A 20,301-nucleotide genomic window follows, 5' to 3' on the forward strand; every position below is an offset into this window, starting at 1 on the left:
TACCTGAACTGACCTTTTCTTTAGTTCTTCCTGTGCTGTTGCACCTGGCCAAGGTTCAGAAAGTTCATCAGCTGAACACACCCCCTCTGTCTGTGATGTTTCTGCTCTATCCATGGAGATTGTTTCCCGAACCTCCTTTCCACACATGAAGATGTTGGAGATGGCTTTGCCCACAGAAGAGAACTTGCAGCCTGTGTTGGGCTTTTTGGGTTGTGTCAGGGACATGATTATCAGTTCATCATTCAAATGATGAGGTTTCTGTTTATCCATTGCTAATGTCATTGTAGTCATTGTCAATGTCATTGTAGTCTAACTCTCTGTAAGGATCTCAGTCTGTGATTATCACTCTAAACTCAGGCACTGGGGTACTATGACAAGTGTCTGTGAAAGACATCAACGGCGATCACGTGACGTCACAGAGATGACACACAGAGGTTCTAGAACACAGAGGTGAAGCACAGGGGTTCTAGGTTCAGGGGTTCATAGGGGGTCTAGCGACATCAAAGGCGATCACGTGACATAACAGAATCCCGAGACAGAACGCAAACAACGGACGCAGCGCATCGTTCTATTTCAAGCCTTTGTGACATCACGTGAACGACACGTGATGCACGTCCGTTGTACAAAACGTGTAAAAAAAAACCCAAAACGTTTAAAATAAAACGTGTAATTTTCCTGATTATGCTTACATACTTTTACTGAAGTTTTGTTTTAAATTTTTACAATATTTCTACATGTTTACATCAGTGGGAATGCAGTATATAAGCACTGAACTATAGGGGCAGCATAGTGTCTCACGGCATCCAATCTACCGAGAAAAAAGAAGAAGAAGAAGAAGAAGAAGAAGAAGAAGAAGAAGAATCAATTATCACGAAGAAGAATCCTGTCAATCCTCGTGAAGCGGGAATTTGTAGCCCACTATCATGGACTGGTAAAGTTCAAGTTCAAAGTTCAAAGTTCAAAGTTCACTTTATTGTCAAAGTTTCCACATGTGTTATGCATACAGAAAATTCGAAATGCCGTTTCTTGCAGTCCCACAGTGTAATATAGACATGACATATAACATATAATAGAATAAAATAGAATAAAAAAGGAAAAAAAAAGAAAAAGTTAAGAACATAAGGGCCTAGTTAAAGGATTAACAAGTAGCAGCAGAGAATAAAAAGTGACTGGTGCTGGATGAGGGAAGGGTGTGTGAGGGGGGTTTATGTTCGTAGCAGCAGAGAATAAAATTTAAATAAATAAATAAAAAAAGTGACTGGTGCTGGATGAGGGAAGGGGTGTGAGGGGGAGTAGATGTCCTGGTATGTTCCATTTGAGGCAGTGGGGAAAGGTGGGTGAGGGGGAGGGTAGAGAGGTCAGGGGAGATATGGCAGAGATGGCAGGGGGGGAGAGAGGGGGGGCGAGAGGAGAGAGGGAGGGAGAGAGTTCAGCATCCTGACCGCCTGGTGGAAGAAGCTGTTCCTCAGCCGGGTAGAGCTCGAACGGAGACTGCGGAACCTTCTCCCTGAAGGCAGGAGGCTGAATGACATTTCACTGGATTTTAAACATGAATCATCTTATACACATGTTGGAAACATAACATAATGGAAATATTACTGTTACTGCAAATGTACTCATTAAGGTATAATTATTAAATCAAGTGTTCCACCATATAAAAAATGCAGACGAATGGGTATACATTAAAAAATATAATTATATAAATTATTACATTTTTACTATATTTTGCCACTAGGAGCGCCCAACGAACAAGTGTCCGAAGGAGCAACTGAACAGTAAACTGTTCCGACTATTAGAAGAGCAACTGACGGATAAACGCCGTTGAAGGATATTTAACTAAGAGTAACGGTCAAGGTAGGATATATGTGTATATGATATTATTTTAAGGCTAAATATAACTACGCCAGAGTAGTAGTACTGCAATAGCAGTAGCACAAGTTAGCAGGTGGTTAGCATCATGCTAGCAGGCCGCGGAGCCTCGTGTTTTCTTGGTTGAGTAGAGCGGGACAGAGGAGCCTCGACGCGGCTTCGTTCTGGTAACAAACTCACGGTTAGACAAAAATAAATTGTAATTGTTATTAAGCTTGTGGAACTTAAATAAGCAGCTTCTACGCACAGCTTGTGTCGTTATGTTCACATAGAGCCTTGTTTATATTTGTTTTACACAAGGTAACGGTAGCTAATCTTAAATATATTTAAATTGAATTAGCTAACGCTAACTAGCATATTTATTGCTAGTTACCAAGCTAATCTGCTCTGACACACAGTTTAATTTAATTTGGGGGTGATTCTTAAATGGTTATTGTGAATGCTGCGATGCCCTAACATTAAGTTGGAAGTGAGTAACGTTACTGTGTTTTTAGCCTGAAAGCTAATATGCAAGAGTTTGCTTTTTCATGCACAGAAGCAGTGTTTTGCATGCGAACACGTGGCTGTTATGATGTTCTTATTAATAAGCGTTAAACACTAAAGCGTTAACATAAATAGTTCACTAAAATAAGAGAGATGCTACGTTGAATCTGCAGAAAAGCAGACTATTGAAAGCGAAACTTAAAAGTTTCACTTGTTTTAAAGAAAAAGTTTCTGCAGGTTAATCCTCCATTTATGTACATTTGATTGTATCCTGAAATGGTGAAGAAGGAGGCTAAATGTGACGTCTTCTTCATCAGATCTATTTCGTGAAGTCAGAGCTGCAGAGACAAGTCCAGGCATATTTCTCCTGCACGTGTCGTAATGTAAACTTTTAAACAGCTGACTGACTCATGCATGTTAGTCAGCTGTGAACCAGTCAGTGTTTCTGTACAGTCACTCAGACTGATGGCCAGACATATTCACCCGAAATGAGGGAACGCATGAGGTTGAGTCTGGACATGTGGTGTTCTGAAGAAAAAAAAAGTATATATATATATATATATATATATATATATATATATATATATATATATATATATATATATATATATATATATATATATATATATATATATATGAACCAGTCAGTGTTTCTGTACAGTCACTCAGACTGATGGCCAGTCAGTTTTTTTTTTTCCCCCATTTTTATATTTTCCCATATAACATGGATTATTTCAAATATATATATTTTTCCATTACTATTACTACCATCCACTACTCTTGCAGGCTTTCCAGTCAGTCTGCTGTTTTGAAATGTATTTAATAAATTAAAAACCTATGTTTTAAATGTTTTTTGGGGTGGGACTAAATTTAATTAATTGGGGAAATGATGAGTTTATCATTGGATTGTTTTCTACTTCTCCATTCCCCTTGAAGCCAGAGGAGGACGGTCCTGGATTTAGCACTCTTTGGCCCTGGTTCACACTAGTTCGTGTCATTACTGTGGTTAGCCTGGTTATCTGATGGTTGACAGCGATGAGTCATCCTGGACTAGTACCGTCATGTCTACAGCTGTGATAAAATCAGCTGCTGCTGACTCAGCACTGAGTGGCCCTGTCAGGCTCTGATAGGCGCTAGGCTGGGCCACTTGGGCTGGTCTAGTCCTGACATGTCTGAGCAGGTCTATAAGAGTCTGCTGCTCTGATCCACTCTGACTGCACTCTCTTCTTCCATTGCACAGGATGCACTGCTGATACTTCTACTCTGTATATACCGGTAAGACTTTCATTTATATCTGATTTATGTCAAAAAAAGTACAGAAACAACCCGTAGCATTTATTTAATGTAATATTTTATAAGCGTAACCATTTTTTTCCTGCTTGCTGTCGGCGTCATTTTGGTTGTAAATCTAAAATGATAATTTTATCAGTTAATGAATCCATCCACTTTCTAGCGCATGTTTAGGTTCTATATTTCTAGTTTTTCGTCTTACTGTGTCATACAGATGTTAAATAGTATTCTATGAGGTTCTAACTACCGGTTTGTGTCTTTCTGAGCAGAAACCATCAGCGTCACAATGTCTGCTGATCAGGAGCTCAACACAGACGACGACGACAACAAACTGGTGAGGGAGACTAGTTAACTCAGTCACTGGTTGTTTCAGGGTTTGAATGAACTTTAACCTCTGTCTGTGTGTGTTTAGGTGAGACCAAAGGTAGAGTTCCAGACTTTGCTGCGAGATGCAGGCGCCACGAAAGAAGTTTTCACCATGAAGGAGGTACAAAAAACTGCATTTATACAGTCAGGAGCTGATGTTCTGCATGTCTCCCATGATGCATCTGTGATGGTCTGTCTCACAGGTGATGTTCTACCTGGGTCAGTACATCATCCAGAAGCAGCTGTATGACCAGAAGCAGCAGCACATCGTCCACTGCTCCCAGGATGCACTGGGGCGGGTGCTGGGAGTCGACAGCTTCTCTGTTAAAGAGCCACGGTGAGAAATAAACACACACAGAACAGGAAGTAGATGATTAAAAGGCTGATTCATATAATAGTATAACACATGATTTATGTGTTTTCAGAGCTCTGTTCGCTATGATCACTAAGAACCTGGTGGCCGTGAAGAACCACGGTGGGACGGATTATTTCTCTCTGTTCTATTTCTCCTCTCTTCTTAGCTTCCTCTTTCCATCTGTCAGACTAAACCAGATTCTCTCTTTCTCAGAGTCGCCACCGAGCTCGAGTGAAGCTCACAGTGACACCCAGACCGACAGAGTGACAGAGGTAAGACGAATGATATAATGATAATACAGCTGGGAGCTTTGGATGTTTTAGGAGCGCGTCAGACATAATTGTTTTGTTTTGAGCATATTAGACTTTTGGGTTCCCTTTCCTTAGAATAAAGTCTACTATATCAACATGCATGAAGCAATGCTTGAAAATCCAATTTTTTGTAAGTAACAAACTTAATTCTGCAGAGTTTAGTAGAAGACTGCAACGCTTTAAGAACACGTAGCACACAGTGTCCTACAGGGAGTAAGATGGACGACGGTCACAGCTTTAAGACAGTCTGGTTTGAGTTGTAAACAATATTTTTAACACTGAATGTGTTTTTGCTTTTAGGAGGCAGCTTCAGAAAGTCGCTCTTCATCACCAGACGGAGGAGGGAGGAGGAGGAGGAGCTGCAGGAGCAGTGACCCAGGTGAGTTTCTCCTCCCGCCTCCTCATTATCGCTCATGAACACAGAACCTGTGATAAACTCTACTTCATCTCCTCAGGGCCCTCTGACAGGCTAGAGGGCGACGAAGAAGAGGAGAAGGAAGAGGGAGGGGAAGGAAGGAAGAGGAGGCGGTCTGACAGCTACTCCCTGACCTTTGACGACAGCCTGTCGTGGTGTGTGATTGGAGGCCTGGCGAGTGTTCGGGACAGACTCAGCAGCCAATCGTCAGACTCTCACAGCACAGTGAGTATTACACACACACTTTTATTTAGCTGATGTTGTATTTGGTTGTAACGGTGTGTGTTTTAGTCCGGGAGGTCGGAGGTCACGGTTGCAGCCTCGGACTCAGACAGCGACAACTTCAGCGTAGAGTTTGAGGTGGAGTCCGTGGACTCTGACGACTACAATGAAGACGACGCCTCTCTGTCTGCAGACGACCAGGTCAACACCCCGAACCTCTGAAGTTCTAACATTCAAGTCCTCCTCAAGACAACGTCATTATTTTCTATCCAAACAGTTTGAAATCAAAGCATCTCTCTGGTGAATCTGTTCCAGGTGTACGAGGTCACCATAGTTGAGGACAACGACTCCTTCGATGAAGACACGGAGATCACTGAAGCTGTGAGTCTACGCACCAACGCACACAATACAACGTGTTACACACTGTGGGTCTAAGTGTGTGTGTGTGTGTGTGTGCGCGTTGTCTCTCTCAGGACTACTGGCGCTGTGCCAAGTGTGACGATTAATTATTCCCGTCGAACTGTTAGCTTGTTATTTAGCCTGCTATTGCGGCTACTTTACTGTGTTAGCTGGTGGCTAACTAAACCGTTCATAATCCATGCTGATGCTAATCAGGATAAATGCTGGTTTGTGTACTATTGACATGTTTTAACCATCGCTAAACACGTGGTTCTCGGTCAGTTATTGGAGATAATATATATGTATGATCTGTTATTGATTACACAAAGTTTAAATTATCACCGCTGAATGAACTAACAACAAACAGCTGTTTATTGTCGTTATTACAGTTGGTATTACTGTCTATCAGGGAGTGCTTTCAGCTGTTAATGAATAGTTAGTTAACTAGTTAGTTACGTTATGTATTAGTACTTAAGTGCATTTACTATTGTACAATACAATTTGAGGTACTTGTACTTCCATTTTCTGCTACTGTATACTTCTAATGTTACTCCACTACTCTTCAGAGGGAAATGTCGTAGTTTGTTACACAGATTATTCATTCAAAAATACAAATTAACAAATATATTATGATGTATTATTATAGTTTAAGATACTCAGCAGTATTCTTTAAAAGTAGCTCCACGGTTAGTGATGAACACATTATTGCATTCATATTTAAAATCTATCAAGATATTGTTTATGATTTAGAAATGAGCCTTTCTGCATAATGACTATAGGTATTCTTAGATACTTTTCACTGAAGTAGAATTGACTTGTAACAGAGTTACTCTACTACTTCTACTAAAGTACGTCTTCCAGCTGGTCGAACACATACGAGACTGCTAGAAACGTACAAAAGTACAGTTTCAGTGGTGAAACATTTGTCTCACATCAACAGAACTTCTTACGTTTCATTACAAGCAAAGAACTTCTTCTGCTTCAAGCTCAATACGTAAACGCTGCCACAATAAAGGGTTCTTTGACTAAAACACTCGAGTCCTTTACGGTCTTCCATCTAGAAGAAACTCAGAAATTAAGTTTATTTTACCATAACGTTTCATCATCTAATGAACATTAAAATATGAAATATAGGGATTTGATTCAAGTTTTTGTGCTGCAATGAAAGGTATTGAATAAAACGAAGAATGGTACATGATACTTTCAGTGGTAAGAAGTAGTATGTGTTGCGTGTGTATTTGCGTACTCGTCTTTCCTTCCAGGGGTCAGGGTGAGCTGCTGTCTCCGGTGGTTCGAGATGACGAGGTGACGATCGCTGCACGAAGGAGGAGGAAGACGACGGTGGCTTGTATCCTTCAGCTGGGAGAGACTGTGTGTGTTTAGCTTCAGGTTAAATGTCTTCAACTGGATTCAGACCATTGGTAGGATGTAAAAAGTTATGAATGCTCAAATACAACAAGTGTTTCTGTGAGGTGGAGACCTGTCAGCATTCATTAATGACGTCTGGGCCCCGTTCCACGTACGTGTCTAACTTAGTTAGCCGGATACTTTTCAGGATAAGATGATGTAGATCAGGCTTTTCGGTTCCACGAAGCAAGTTCGGCAAAATCACCATGGCAACGCATCCAAAAGCTTGAACCTGCTCCAGCGCAGGCTCAGTGACGGTAGCTGGATAAGCTGGTCACTCCCCCGGAAAACATGGCAGCTCCCGTCACATACGGACTTGCGCATATACTGGGGGTTATACGGGAGTTCCGGAAATGCATGTAAAGTGAGACACGCGGTGATCCTTAAAACCAGCGGAGCAAACTAAGAAGCCTCTGTTGCATTAATGTGCAGCTCCCTTCCTCAGAGATCCACTGATGAAGGAGGATATTAGTTAGATGAGCGTTTTATAGGGAGAGACTTCTTCCACATCGCCAAGATCCGTCATCACATCATGATGACTTCCTATACGAGCGCTATCCATTCTGCCCACAAGGAATCATTTATTTACAGAGCTTCTGGAGCAGACATTGAACACCACACGCCCAGCCGAGCACTGACTGTCTCAGACTGGATGCAGCCTTGTGCTGTTCTGCGAGTGCTACATTTTAGTACAGTGTCTGCGATGCGGAGAACATGGGGAAAGCCGCTGCATGCCGTGCTGTTCGTACAGTTCATTTGGCGCTTAATAAATGAATAAATGAACACATCCATAAGGATGTGTTCATTACATTATGGCACATATTGTGCTGACTCAGCATTCTGAATTGTGTGTGTGCTTAGTGTGTACTTGCTCTCATGTCCTCTTGATGGCTGGTTGCATACATGAGGTTAAAGCACTCATAATGATATGACTGTTATTAGTACACCAGCACATCATTACTGTAGAACATGATTAAGGTGGACTCATGATAAGAATAGAGAGAATCACACACTATTTCTTTTCACTGCTGCAATTGATTGAATGTCTGATTATGAATAATACACATACTGATCCGCCCATAAACAGATTCTCTCACACACACACATATTCAAACTAGTTCTATATGGTAATCTACACATACATATATATATATATATACACACACATATATGTATATATGTAATATATATATACATAGATATAGTAGGCTACATGATACATAAGGGCATACAGTACATATATCCTCATATTAATGAGTATCAGATCCTCGTTGGGCTTGTTTTTCTCTACTTATTCTGAAAGAGTTGAGATCATTATTGTCGCTGTAGATCTCATTGGATGATGCATCATGAAGTCTACTGCCAGCAGCACATTAAAGACATGTCATGTGATTGGTTGGGGTGATGAGGCATTAAAATTAGCTGATACATTTTCCCAACACTGACGCATTTAACTTGTCTGTGATGTTTTGCCGTGCTTCCTGTCTCGCCCTCGCAGCGGTGGCGGTGTTAGATTTTGCCGTGATTACGGTCTTGAAATCCTCATATGCGTTCATGATCATCTCCTGCTCGTCAGCGGAGTAAAAAGAGGCTCTTTCTGGCTCATAGGACATTTGATCGACTTTGCTGAAGCACTTACGTGGAACGGGGCCCAGAGCTGCCAGTGTTGTTGTTGTTTTCCTGACTGCTGGTCTCAGTCCCGTCGCCCAGCAGCCCCGTCCTGTCCACCGTAACACCAGCACGCTCCCTGCTGAGGAACACTCCTCTGTTCAGACAGGCTGGTACGACACACACACCCACAGCTGATTATTGTTGATCTTCTAACATCAAACATCTCCATATTTTACTAACTCCCCTCTCTCGCCTCATGTCTTTTTTTTCTCTCAGTAACTCCCAGAGTTCCAGATGTTTCCTCCATTTTGGCTCCGGGAGGCCGAACGCCTCGATACACACCCAGAAACGCCCTCAGCAGTATGGTGAGACACACACACACACACACACGGTCATTGGACATCATGCTGGAACATTTACAGTTTTCTTATCTTGCTGTGTACAAACTTTCTGGACAAACATGTCGAAAATTGCTCATTTCATTTTGCAATCTGTTCACGAGGACGTTTGCATGAATGGGATTTGATCGTTTGCATAACTGACATATCAGTTTCATTTCATATGTGAAAGAAAGAATCTACAACGTGCTGCTGTTCGTAGACGGAGGCTGGATGATCGACAACAGACAGGTAAGTGTTTACGACGCCACGCGTGAGAACCAAACGTTCTCTCAGGGAACCAGAAACTAAACCTGTGTTTCAACCAAAGGAACCAGAAACTAAATTTAGTTTATGTACGATATCGTCAGCTGCTTAAAAAGGCCCTTTATGTTCCTGGTTTAGCGCCTCTGGTTCCACAGTTCCTGGGTCTAAAATTTCAAGGAATAGTTTGCCATTTTGGGAATATCGCTTGTTCCCTTCATGGCGGAGAGTTCTCTGTATCTATGCATTCAATATAAAGCTGCAGTCGCAAAAGGATGCACATATGCAATCTAGACGCGGTTAAACTCGATTAGCGGGGCAGGAAATGTTAAAATCACCTCTTAATAGGCCTTAATAACATCTGAAATCATGGGATTTATTTTGTCTAATTGACTTATAGAAGCAATAAGTTGCGATTGTTTGCACGTTTGTTTGGTTCGTAAATTGTTTGTTCTGTGTTTTTCAGGACTCTGAGCCGGATTCCGAGCGCAGCCACCAGATGGCGGCGCTGCGCTCTCTGTGTCTCCCTCGCCTCAACTTCCTGCTGCTCAGCGTTCTGCAGAACTCCTCCAGAGACCAGGAGGCGCTGCGCCTCGCTGACATCATCTCATCGGACCAGCACCGCCTCTACCAGGTAGCTGGAGAGATTTGATCGGCCCTGTACGTTGAGTTATGGGAACAGTGAGTTCATGTTTCTGCCCACAAATTCAGGTTTTCTCCAAAGAGGAGCTGAGGAGGTTTCTCCAGAAGTTGAGGGAGTCGTCGCTCTCTCTTCTGGACCGAGGACTCGACCCGCTGGGCTACGAGTTACAGCCGTGTACACACACACACTGAGCAGTGTTTGAATCACTGTTGTTTTTTGTTGATCTTTTTCCCTCAATAAAAGCCTGTGTTTTCCTGCAATGGTTTTGTGTAAATTGAATTTGAAGGTCTTAATGATTCTGGTGCTATAGAGCTGTGAATGATCTAAACGCCAGAGCAAACAGTTCAATGTTGTTGGTGTTTTGTGGCTTCCATCTAATTAAATTGTGAGGACTACAGAGTTGTTTACGGATGATAAATGGACATGGGTTCATGATAAGAGCACAGAGAGCCTTTAATGTAATGCCACGGTATTCGGGCTACTGAAAAATGACGAGAGTTAAGTCATAAATATTACAGTAAGAAGTTAGATTTTAAGAGTATATTTGTCAAGGAAAAAAAAGTCATTTTGTGAATGAAGTCAGAATTGTTAGGGGGGAAACCATCACAATATTTCGAGAAGAAATTACATATTTTGAGTCTTAACATTTAGGCTTTTCACAGCAGGAAAAGCATTATTGATCACTTTTAAAATCCCTGTTTTCAAATTACCTGAGTTACATGCTGGCTTCTGCTATGACAATACATTAAAAGAGCAATTACAGTACCTCGAATGAATACAATATACACGATATAATAAGGTAATGTATATCATGTAATTGTAATAGGCACACACTACATGAAGTGTATACATATTAAACATGGATGTATCTTATGATATGGCGTGTAATAAATAAAAACAATGGAAATATTACTATTACTGCAAATTTATTCATATTAAGGTATTATTATGAGGACATCTGTCAACTTCTATCACAGTAGAAGTTCAGATGTCCTAATAATAATAAAACTTCTATCACAGTAGAAGTTCACATGTCCTAATAATAATAAAACTTCTATCACAGTAGAAGTTCACATGTCCTAATAATAATAAAACTTCTACTATCACAGTAGAAGTTCACATGTCCTAATAATAATAAAACTTCTATCACAGTAGAAGTTCACATGTCCTAATAATAATAAAACTTCTATCACAGTAGAAGTTCACATGTCCTAATAATAATAAAACTTCTACTATCACAGTAGAAGTTCACATGTCCTAATAATAATAAAACTTCTACTATCACAGTAGAAGTTATCAGTTGTCCTAATAATAATAAAACTTCTACTATCACAGTAGAAGTTATCAGATGTCCTAATAAGGAAGTTGGACCTCTGTGAAGGGGAGTGATGCCCAGATTAATTACAGGCTCTTCACTTGGTCCAGTTCAGATTTGTTTTTTCTGATATCCGCGAAACCAGTTCCTCCACGAATACCTGAACTAATCTGCGTTCTTTAGTTCTTCCAGTGCCGTTGCACCTGGCCAAGGTGGAGTATATGCGGCCCAATATTCTGAGTCAGATATTGAATGAGAATCTGCGGTCTTCAGTTCTTCCTGTGCCGTTGCACCTGGCCAAGGTGGAGTATATGCGGCCCAATATTCTGAGTCAGATATTGAATGAGAATCTGCGTTCTTCAGTTCTTCCTGTGCCGTTGCATCTGGCCAAGGTTCAGAAAGTTCATCAGCTGAGCACACCCCCTCTGTCTGTGATGTTTCTGCTCTATCCATGGAGATTGTTTCCCGAACCTCCTTTCCACATATAAAGATGTTGGAGATGGCTTTGCCCACAGACGAGAAGAACTTGCAGACGGTGTTGGGCTTTTTGGGTCGTGTCAGGTAATATTTGACATAGAAGGCAACGCAGTTCCCAAGTTCTTGTTCCTCTAATTTCATGGCCAACAGCACCTTTCTTGAATTGCCCCAATGGCTAGAAAGTTTCTTGAAAATGGCCTTGTCAAGATTTTTTAATGTTGTTGGATCAAAATCGATATCATGGACTTCGATCCACGTTCTGTCAAACAGACGCATAGTGATGGCCTCGGGGTCTGCAGTGTTCCAGGTCAGTTTTGTTTTCCTGAATATCCGCGAAACCAGCGCATCCACGAATACCTGAACTGACCTTTTCTTTAGTTCTTCCTGTGCTGTTGCACCTGGCCAAGGTTCAGAAAGTTCATCAGCTGAACACACCCCCTCTGTCTGTGATGTTTCTGCTCTATCCATGGAGATTGTTTCCCGAACCTCCTTTCCACACATGAAGATGTTGGAGATGGCTTTGCCCACAGAAGAGAACTTGCAGCCTGTGTTGGGCTTTTTGGGTTGTGTCAGGGACATGATTATCAGTTCATCATTCAAATGATGAGGTTTCTGTTTATCCATTGCTAATGTCATTGTAGTCTAACTCTCTGTAAGGATCTCAGGTAAAGGTCTGTGATTATCACTCTAAACTCAGGCACTGGGGTACTATGACAAGTGTCTGTGAAAGACATCAACGGCGATCACGTGACGTCACAGAGATGACGTCACAGAGGTTCTAGAACACAGAGGTGACGCACAGAGGTTCTAGAACGCAAACAACGGACTCAGCGAGATCAAAGGCGATCACGTGACATAGCAGAATCCCGAGACAGAACGCAAACAACGGACGCAGCGCATCGTTCTATTTCAAGCCTTTGTGACATCACGTGAACGACACGTGATGCACGTCCGTTGTTTGCGTACAAAACGTGTAAAAAAAAAACCAAAACGTTTAAAATAAAACGTGTAATTTTCCTGATTATGCTTACATCCTTTTACTGAAGTTTTGTTTTAAATTTTTACAATATTTCTACATGTTTACATCAGTGGGAATGCAGTATATAAGCACTGAACTATAGGGGCAGCATAGTGTCTCACGGCATCCAATCTACCGAGAAAGCAAAAGAAGAAGAAGACGAAGAAGAATCAATTATCACGAAGAAGAATCCTGTCAATCCTCGTGAAGCGGGAATTTGTAGACCACTATCATGGACTGGTAAATTACATTTCACTGGGTTTTGAACATGAATCATCTTATACACATGTTGTTATATTTTTAATTATTCCCGTCGAACCGTTAGCTTGTTATTTAGCCTGCTATTGCGGCTACTTTACTGTGTTAGCTGGTGGCTAACTAAACCGTTCATAATCCATGCTGATGCTAATCAGGATAAATGCTGGTTTGTGTACTATTGACATGTTTTAACCATCGCTAAACACGTGGTTCTCGGTCAGTTATTGGAGATAATATATATGTATGATCTGTTATTGATTACACAAAGTTTAAATTATCACCGCTGAATGAACTAACAACAAACAGCTGTTTATTGTCGTTAGTACAGTTGGTATTACTGTCTATCAGGGAGTGCTTTCAGCTGTTAATGAATAGTTAGTTAACTAGTTAGTTACGTTATGTATTAGTACTTAAGTGCATTTACTATTGTACAATACAATTTGAGGTACTTGTACTTCCATTTTCTGCTACTGTATACTTCTAATGTTACTCCACTACTCTTCAGAGGGAAATGTCGTAGTTTGTTACACAGATTATTCATTCAAAAATACAAATTAACAAATATATTATGATGTATTATTATAGTTTAAGATACTCAGCAGTATTCTTTAAAAGTAGCTCCACGGTTAGTGATGAACACATTATTGCATTCATATTTAAAATCTATCAAGATATTGTTTATGATTTAGAAATGAGCCTTTCTGCATAATGACTATAGGTATTCTTAGATACTTTTCACTGAAGTAGAATTGACTTGTAACAGAGTTACTCTACTACTTCTACTAAAGTACGTCTTCCAGCTGGTCGAACACATACGAGACTGCTAGAAACGTACAAAAGTACAGTTTCAGTGGTGAAACATTTGTCTCACATCAACAGAACTTCTTACGTTTCATTACAAGCAAAGAACTTCTTCTGCTTCAAGCTCAATACGTAAACGCTGCCACAATAAAGGGTTCTTTGACTAAAACACTCGAGTCCTTTACGGTCTTCCATCTAGAAGCAACTCAGAAATTAAGTTTATTTTACCATAACGTTTCATCATCTAATGAACATTAAAATATGAAATATAGGGATATGATTCAAGTTTTTGTGCTGCAATGAAAGGTATTGAATAAAACGAAGAATGGTACATGATACTTTCAGTGGTAAGAAGTAGTATGTGTTGCGTGTGTATTTGCGTACTCGTCTTTCCTTCCAGGGGTCAGGGTGAGCTGCTGTCTCCGGTGGTTCGAGATGACGAGGTGACGATCGCTGCACGAAGGAGGAGGAAGACGACGGTGGCTTGTATCCTTCAGCTGGGAGAGACTGTGTGTGTTTAGCTTCAGGTTAAATGTCTTCAACTGGATTCAGACCATTGGTAGGATGTAAAAAGTTATGAATGCTCAAATACAACAAGTGTTTCTGTGAGGTGGAGACCTGTCAGCATTCATTAATGACGTCTGGGCCCCGTTCCACGTACGTGTCTAACTTAGTTAGCCGGATACTTTTCAGGATAAGATGATGTAGATCAGGCTTTTCGGTTCCACGAAGCAAGTTCGGCAAAATCACCATGGCAACGCATCCAAAAGCTTGAACCTGCTCCAGCGCAGGCTCAGTGACGGTAGCTGGATAAGCTGGTCACTCCCCCGGAAAACATGGCAGCTCCCGTCACATACGGACTTGCGCATATACTGGGGGTTATACGGGAGTTCCGGAAATGCATGTAAAGTGAGACACGCGGTGATCCTTAAAACCAGCGGAGCAAACTAAGAAGCCTCTGTTGCATTAATGTGCAGCTCCCTTCCTCAGAGATCCACTGATGAAGGAGGATATTAGTTAGATGAGCGTTTTATAGGGAGAGACTTCTTCCACATCGCCAAGATCCGTCATCACATCATGATGACTTCCTATACGAGCGCTATCCATTCTGCCCACAAGGAATCATTTATTTACAGAGCTTCTGGAGCAGACATTGAACACCACACGCCCAGCCGAGCACTGACTGTCTCAGACTGGATGCAGCCTTGTGCTGTTCTGCGAGTGCTACATTTTAGTACAGTGTCTGCGATGCGGAGAACATGGGGAAAGCCGCTGCATGCCGTGCTGTTCGTACAGTTCATTTGGCGCTTAATAAATGAATAAATGAACACATCCATAAGGATGTGTTCATTACATTATGGCACATATTGTGCTGACTCAGCATTCTGAATTGTGTGTGTGCTTAGTGTGTACTTGCTCTCATGTCCTCTTGATGGCTGGTTGCATACATGAGGTTAAAGCACTCATAATGATATGACTGTTATTAGTACACCAGCACATCATTACTGTAGAACATGATTAAGGTGGACTCATGATAAGAATAGAGAGAATCACACACTATTTCTTTTCACTGCTGCAATTGATTGAATGTCTGATTATGAATAATACACATACTGATCCGCCCATAAACAGATTCTCTCACACACACACATATTCAAACTAGTTCTATATGGTAATCTACACATACATATATATATATATATACACACACATATATGTATATATGTAATATATATATACATAGATATAGTAGGCTACATGATACATAAGGGCATACAGTACATATATCCTCATATTAATGAGTATCAGATCCTCGTTGGGCTTGTTTTTCTCTACTTATTCTGAAAGAGTTGAGATCATTATTGTCGCTGTAGATCTCATTGGATGATGCATCATGAAGTCTACTGCCAGCAGCACATTAAAGACATGTCATGTGATTGGTTGGGGTGATGAGGCATTAAAATTAGCTGATACATTTTCCCAACACTGACGCATTTAACTTGTCTGTGATGTTTTGCCGTGCTTCCTGTCTCGCCCTCGCAGCGGTGGCGGTGTTAGATTTTGCCGTGATTACGGTCTTGAAATCCTCATATGCGTTCATGATCATCTCCTGCTCGTCAGCGGAGTAAAAAGAGGCTCTTTCTGGCTCATAGGACATTTGATCGACTTTGCTGAAGCACTTACGTGGAACGGGGCCCAGAGCTGCCAGTGTTGTTGTTGTTTTCCTGACTGCTGGTCTCAGTCCCGTCGCCCAGCAGCCCCGTCCTGTCCACCGTAACACCAGCACGCTCCCTGCTGAGGAACACTCCTCTGTTCAGACAGGCTGGTACGACACACACACCCACAGCTGATTATTGTTGATCTTCTAACATCAAACATCTCCATATTTTACTAACTCCCCTCTCTCGCCTCATGTCTTTTTTTTCTCTCAGTAACTCCCAGAGTTCCAGATGTTTCCTCCATTTTGGCTCCGGGAGGCCGAACGCCTCGATACACACCCAGAAACGCCCTCAGCAGTATGGTGAGACACACACACACACACACACGGTCATTGGACATCATGCTGGAACATTTACAGTTTTCTTATCTTGCTGTGTACAAACTTTCTGGACAAACATGTCGAAAATTGCTCATTTCATTTTGCAATCTGTTCACGAGGACGTTTGCATGAATGGGATTTGATCGTTTGCATAACTGACATATCAGTTTCATTTCATATGTGAAAGAAAGAATCTACAACGTGCTGCTGTTCGTAGACGGAGGCTGGATGATCGACAACAGACAGGTAAGTGTTTACGACGCCACGCGTGAGAACCAAACGTTCTCTCAGGGAACCAGAAACTAAACCTGTGTTTCAACCAAAGGAACCAGAAACTAAATTTAGTTTATGTACGATATCGTCAGCTGCTTAAAAAGGCCCTTTATGTTCCTGGTTTAGCGCCTCTGGTTCCACAGTTCCTGGGTCTAAAATTTCAAGGAATAGTTTGCCATTTTGGGAATATCGCTTGTTCCCTTCATGGCGGAGAGTTCTCTGTATCTATGCATTCAATATAAAGCTGCAGTCGCAAAAGGATGCACATATGCAATCTAGACGCGGTTAAACTCGATTAGCGGGGCAGGAAATGTTAAAATCACCTCTTAATAGGCCTTAATAACATCTGAAATCATGGGATTTATTTTGTCTAATTGACTTATAGAAGCAATAAGTTGCGATTGTTTGCACGTTTGTTTGGTTCGTAAATTGTTTGTTCTGTGTTTTTCAGGACTCTGAGCCGGATTCCGAGCGCAGCCACCAGATGGCGGCGCTGCGCTCTCTGTGTCTCCCTCGCCTCAACTTCCTGCTGCTCAGCGTTCTGCAGAAGAACCCCTCTCACCGGTGTGTTTTTGAGCGTGTCTCATGAGCTGAGCCTTCCGAGTGTAACACTTGTCGCACTCGGAGCACTTGAACGGTTTCTCTCCCGTGTGTTGCCGCTTGTGATGCGTCAGCGTGCAGGACTGACCGGCCTCCTCGGCCTCCTGGCCCTGCTCTCCCCCGTCGTCGTCGTCCTCCCGTGAGGGGCTCCAGTCTTCGTCACACTTTAGAGACATTTCTGACACCAAAAGGGTAAATTGTATGTAACTGAGGATGAAAATCAAAACAATTAACAATTGTTAATGCGACAAATGTAAATGTTTCCGATGTTCTTTTTAAATAGTTCTTCAAAGTTTGAATGGTTTAACACCAGTTTAACGGCAGTTGTCAACACAAAGTGTCAGAATTCGGCTAAGGGTTAGGGTTAGGGTTAGGGTTAGGGTTAGGGGTTAGGGTTAGGGGTTAGGGTTAGGGGTTAGGGTTAGGGTTAGTGTTAGGGGTTAGGGGGTTAGGGTTAGGGGGTTAGGGGGTTAGGGTTAGGGGTTAGGGTTAGGGTTAGGGTTAGGGGGTTAGGGTTAGGTAAGGGAAAAAAGTAGGGTTAGGGTTAGGGTTAGGTTTAGTTAAAAGCGGGGCCCTCCTAAGAGGGCCACGAGGGGCACTGGCACAAGGGGGCTGTCCTTAAAAAAGGCTTTAAAAAAAACGCTAAGAAATAAAAAACAATTAAACAATTTTATTAAAAACAGCCTGACAGCAGAGCAACCGCCAGCGGGACAGACGGAGAGGAGATGCTAAAAGGGGAAGGGAGGTTAAAAGGCACAATAATTATATGAATATAAAAAGATAATTTAACATATAATAAATGTAAATACACACACCCACACCTCTAAAACTTAAAAAAATAAATAAATAGATAAGTGCTTTTAAACCAATAAATAAGTAATAAGTGCTTTAAAATGTAAAAACATACAAAAACGGAAAAATGTCTAAAATTATGCCAAATAACCCTATCCAGCTTCAGCCACACGGTTGGGAGTCTAAAAAATGGGCCTCGTCTGCCTGTGGGGGGAGGGGGGGAAGGACATAGGGTGCATCTCCAACATGGGAAGATTTAAAATAAATAAATAAATAATGAGATAATTAAAAATATAAATAAATAATTTAACAATAATACACAATTAAAATAGTTAAACGGGTGAATAAAAACATGCATAATATATTAAAACCACACGTGAAAGACAAGTATAAATATATAAAATATAAATAAATAAATAAACATGTATATAATATAAGATAAACACCATGGTGGAGATGTGATGGGGGTGAGAGAAGGGACAAAGGGATGGCAGGCGAGGCTCCAATAAAAACAGACTGGGAATTAGTATTTTTCATTCAGCCCGTGAGGGTCTATAGTACCCAGTCTGTGGATCCATTTCCTCTCCGCTGCTTGCCGCTGTGCCCTGCTCCACTGCCCGCTGCTCTCCAGGCCCACACTTTGGAGACCATGTGAGCCATGGAGTTTAAAATGTGCTAAATTTAGACTGTTTTGTCTTCATAAAAATTAATAGCAGACTGTATGGTCTGAGCCCTGCTCTCCGAGCAGACTGTATGGTCTGAGCCCTGCGCTCAGAGCAGACCGAGCTTGTCCTGCACTCCACGCAGACTAAATGGTCTTGGCCCTGCCCTCTAAATTAAGCCAATCGTGCAACGTTTCGGAGAAATCACTCCTTCTTCAGGCAAATGGCTTAATTTTCGGTCACGCGTATTTCGTGACTGTTTCATTGTAACTTGTAAAACTGTGTCTAATTGCCGTCTCCCCCAGTGAGGTTAAGTTTAGGGCAACAGTACAGGGACTGGATAATAAAATGGAGGCTGGGTCGGAGAGTGATAGTCACCTCACTGACAACATTCCACTCAGCGAGTACGGTAAAGGCACGGGCTAAGTTAGGTGAGGGTTTTTGCCTCCCGAACGTCATGACAACGTCCGAGAGAAGTGCACTGTCCATAAACCGACTCTGAGTTGCCAGCAAGGCAACCACCACCCCCCGGTGTCCTGGCCTTAACCAAATTTGTCCGTCCATTCTCCCACCGACGTAACCCCCGATGTTCCACAAGCACACTTGCGTACACACACGCTTAAAAATTTAGACTGTTTTGTCTTCATAAAAATTAATAGCAGACTGTATGGTCTGACCCCTGCTCTCCGAGCAGACTGTATGGTCTGAGCCCTGCGCTCAGAGCAGACCGAGCTTGTCCTGCACTCCACGCAGACTAAATGGTCTTGGCCCTGCCCTCTAAATTAAGCCAATCGTGCAACGTTTCGGAGAAATCACTCCTTCTTCAGGCAAATGGCTTAATTTTCGGTCACGCGTATTTCGTGACTGTTTCATTGTAACTTGTAAAACTGTATCTAATTGCCGTCTCCCCCAGTGAGGTTAAGTTTAGGGCAACAGTACAGGGACTGGATAGGGTTAGGGTTAGGGGGTTAGGGTTAGGGTTAGGGAAAAAAGTAGGGTTAGGGTTAGGGTTAGGTTTAGTTAAAAGCGGGGCCCTCCTAAGAGGGCCACGAGGGGCACTGGCACAAGGGGGCTGTCCTTAAAAAAGGCTTTAAAAAAGGGTTAGGGTTAGGGTTATATATATATATATATATGTGTATGAAGTCATATATATATATATATGTGTATGAAGTCATATATATATGTGTATGAAGTCATATATATATATGGCTTCATACACATATATATATATATATGTGTATGAAGTCATATATATATATATGACTTCATACACATATATATATATATATATATATGTGTATGAAGTCATATATATATATATGTGTATGAAGTCATATATATATATATATGACTTCATACACATATATGTTCTGCCCCCACATTTCTGTGTTGTAGAATGTCATTGCCTTTTCATGCTCGCATTTGTCCTTCCTCTCTTGCCGTAGTTAGTACCTCGTTGTTTTAGTATTCTAATGAAAGGACACGCTGCACTAATGTTTCACCTCTTCTGTTTGGTAACCTTGAGAGACCTTAGTCTGTGAGTATTTCGTCATG

At 41.6% G+C, this 20,301-nt stretch overlaps 2 protein-coding genes across 16 annotated transcripts; both read left to right on the forward strand.

Annotated features, from left to right (window-relative positions):
- The first annotated feature begins 901 nt into the window (after window positions 1–901).
- Window positions 902–10,272, forward strand: LOC306783948 (E3 ubiquitin-protein ligase Mdm2-like). Of its 11 annotated transcripts, none has more exons than XM_079297367.1 (15): window positions 1,731–1,854; window positions 3,593–3,627; window positions 3,912–3,976; window positions 4,055–4,129; window positions 4,212–4,345; window positions 4,434–4,483; window positions 4,577–4,635; window positions 4,975–5,053; window positions 5,130–5,314; window positions 5,381–5,512; window positions 5,627–7,058; window positions 8,815–8,898; window positions 9,005–9,093; window positions 9,279–9,357; window positions 9,836–10,272. In XM_079297367.1, exons 3-11 carry the CDS (start codon window positions 3,929–3,931, stop codon window positions 5,744–5,746), a joined length of 882 nt encoding a protein of 293 aa, XP_079153493.1. In that variant the 5' UTR covers window positions 1,731–1,854; window positions 3,593–3,627; window positions 3,912–3,928; the 3' UTR covers window positions 5,747–7,058; window positions 8,815–8,898; window positions 9,005–9,093; window positions 9,279–9,357; window positions 9,836–10,272. The 11 variants fall into 11 exon arrangements, with proteins under 11 accessions (XP_079153487.1, XP_079153493.1, XP_079153490.1 ...); XM_079297364.1 differs by having other exon boundaries at window positions 9,299–9,357; XM_079297358.1 differs by having other exon boundaries at window positions 9,303–9,357.
- Window positions 10,273–12,976: 2,704 nt separating this feature from the next.
- Window positions 12,977–17,593, forward strand: LOC306783949 (nuclear pore complex protein Nup107-like). 5 transcript variants are annotated; one of them, XR_013772326.1, is made up of 5 exons: window positions 12,977–13,062; window positions 14,282–14,367; window positions 16,124–16,207; window positions 16,314–16,666; window positions 17,145–17,561. XR_013772326.1 is itself a non-coding variant. In XM_079297371.1 (5 exons), the coding sequence occupies exons 3-5, from the start codon at window positions 16,332–16,334 to the stop codon at window positions 17,280–17,282; spliced, it is 288 nt and encodes a 95-aa protein (XP_079153497.1). In that variant the 5' UTR covers window positions 12,985–13,062; window positions 16,035–16,207; window positions 16,314–16,331; the 3' UTR covers window positions 17,283–17,593. The 5 variants fall into 5 exon arrangements, 4 of the variants coding, with proteins under 4 accessions (XP_079153497.1, XP_079153494.1, XP_079153496.1 ...); XM_079297371.1 differs by lacking the exon at window positions 14,282–14,367 and having other exon boundaries at window positions 12,985–13,062; window positions 16,035–16,207; window positions 16,314–16,402; window positions 16,588–16,666; window positions 17,145–17,593; XM_079297368.1 differs by lacking the exon at window positions 12,977–13,062 and having other exon boundaries at window positions 13,071–14,367; window positions 16,314–16,402; window positions 16,588–16,666; window positions 17,145–17,558.
- The last annotated feature ends 2,708 nt before the right edge of the window (window positions 17,594–20,301 follow it).

This window comes from Melanostigma gelatinosum (genome assembly GCF_949748355.1).
Source record: "Melanostigma gelatinosum genome assembly, contig: SUPER_10_unloc_2, whole genome shotgun sequence".
Classification (NCBI taxonomy): Eukaryota; Metazoa; Chordata; class Actinopteri; order Perciformes; family Zoarcidae; genus Melanostigma; species Melanostigma gelatinosum.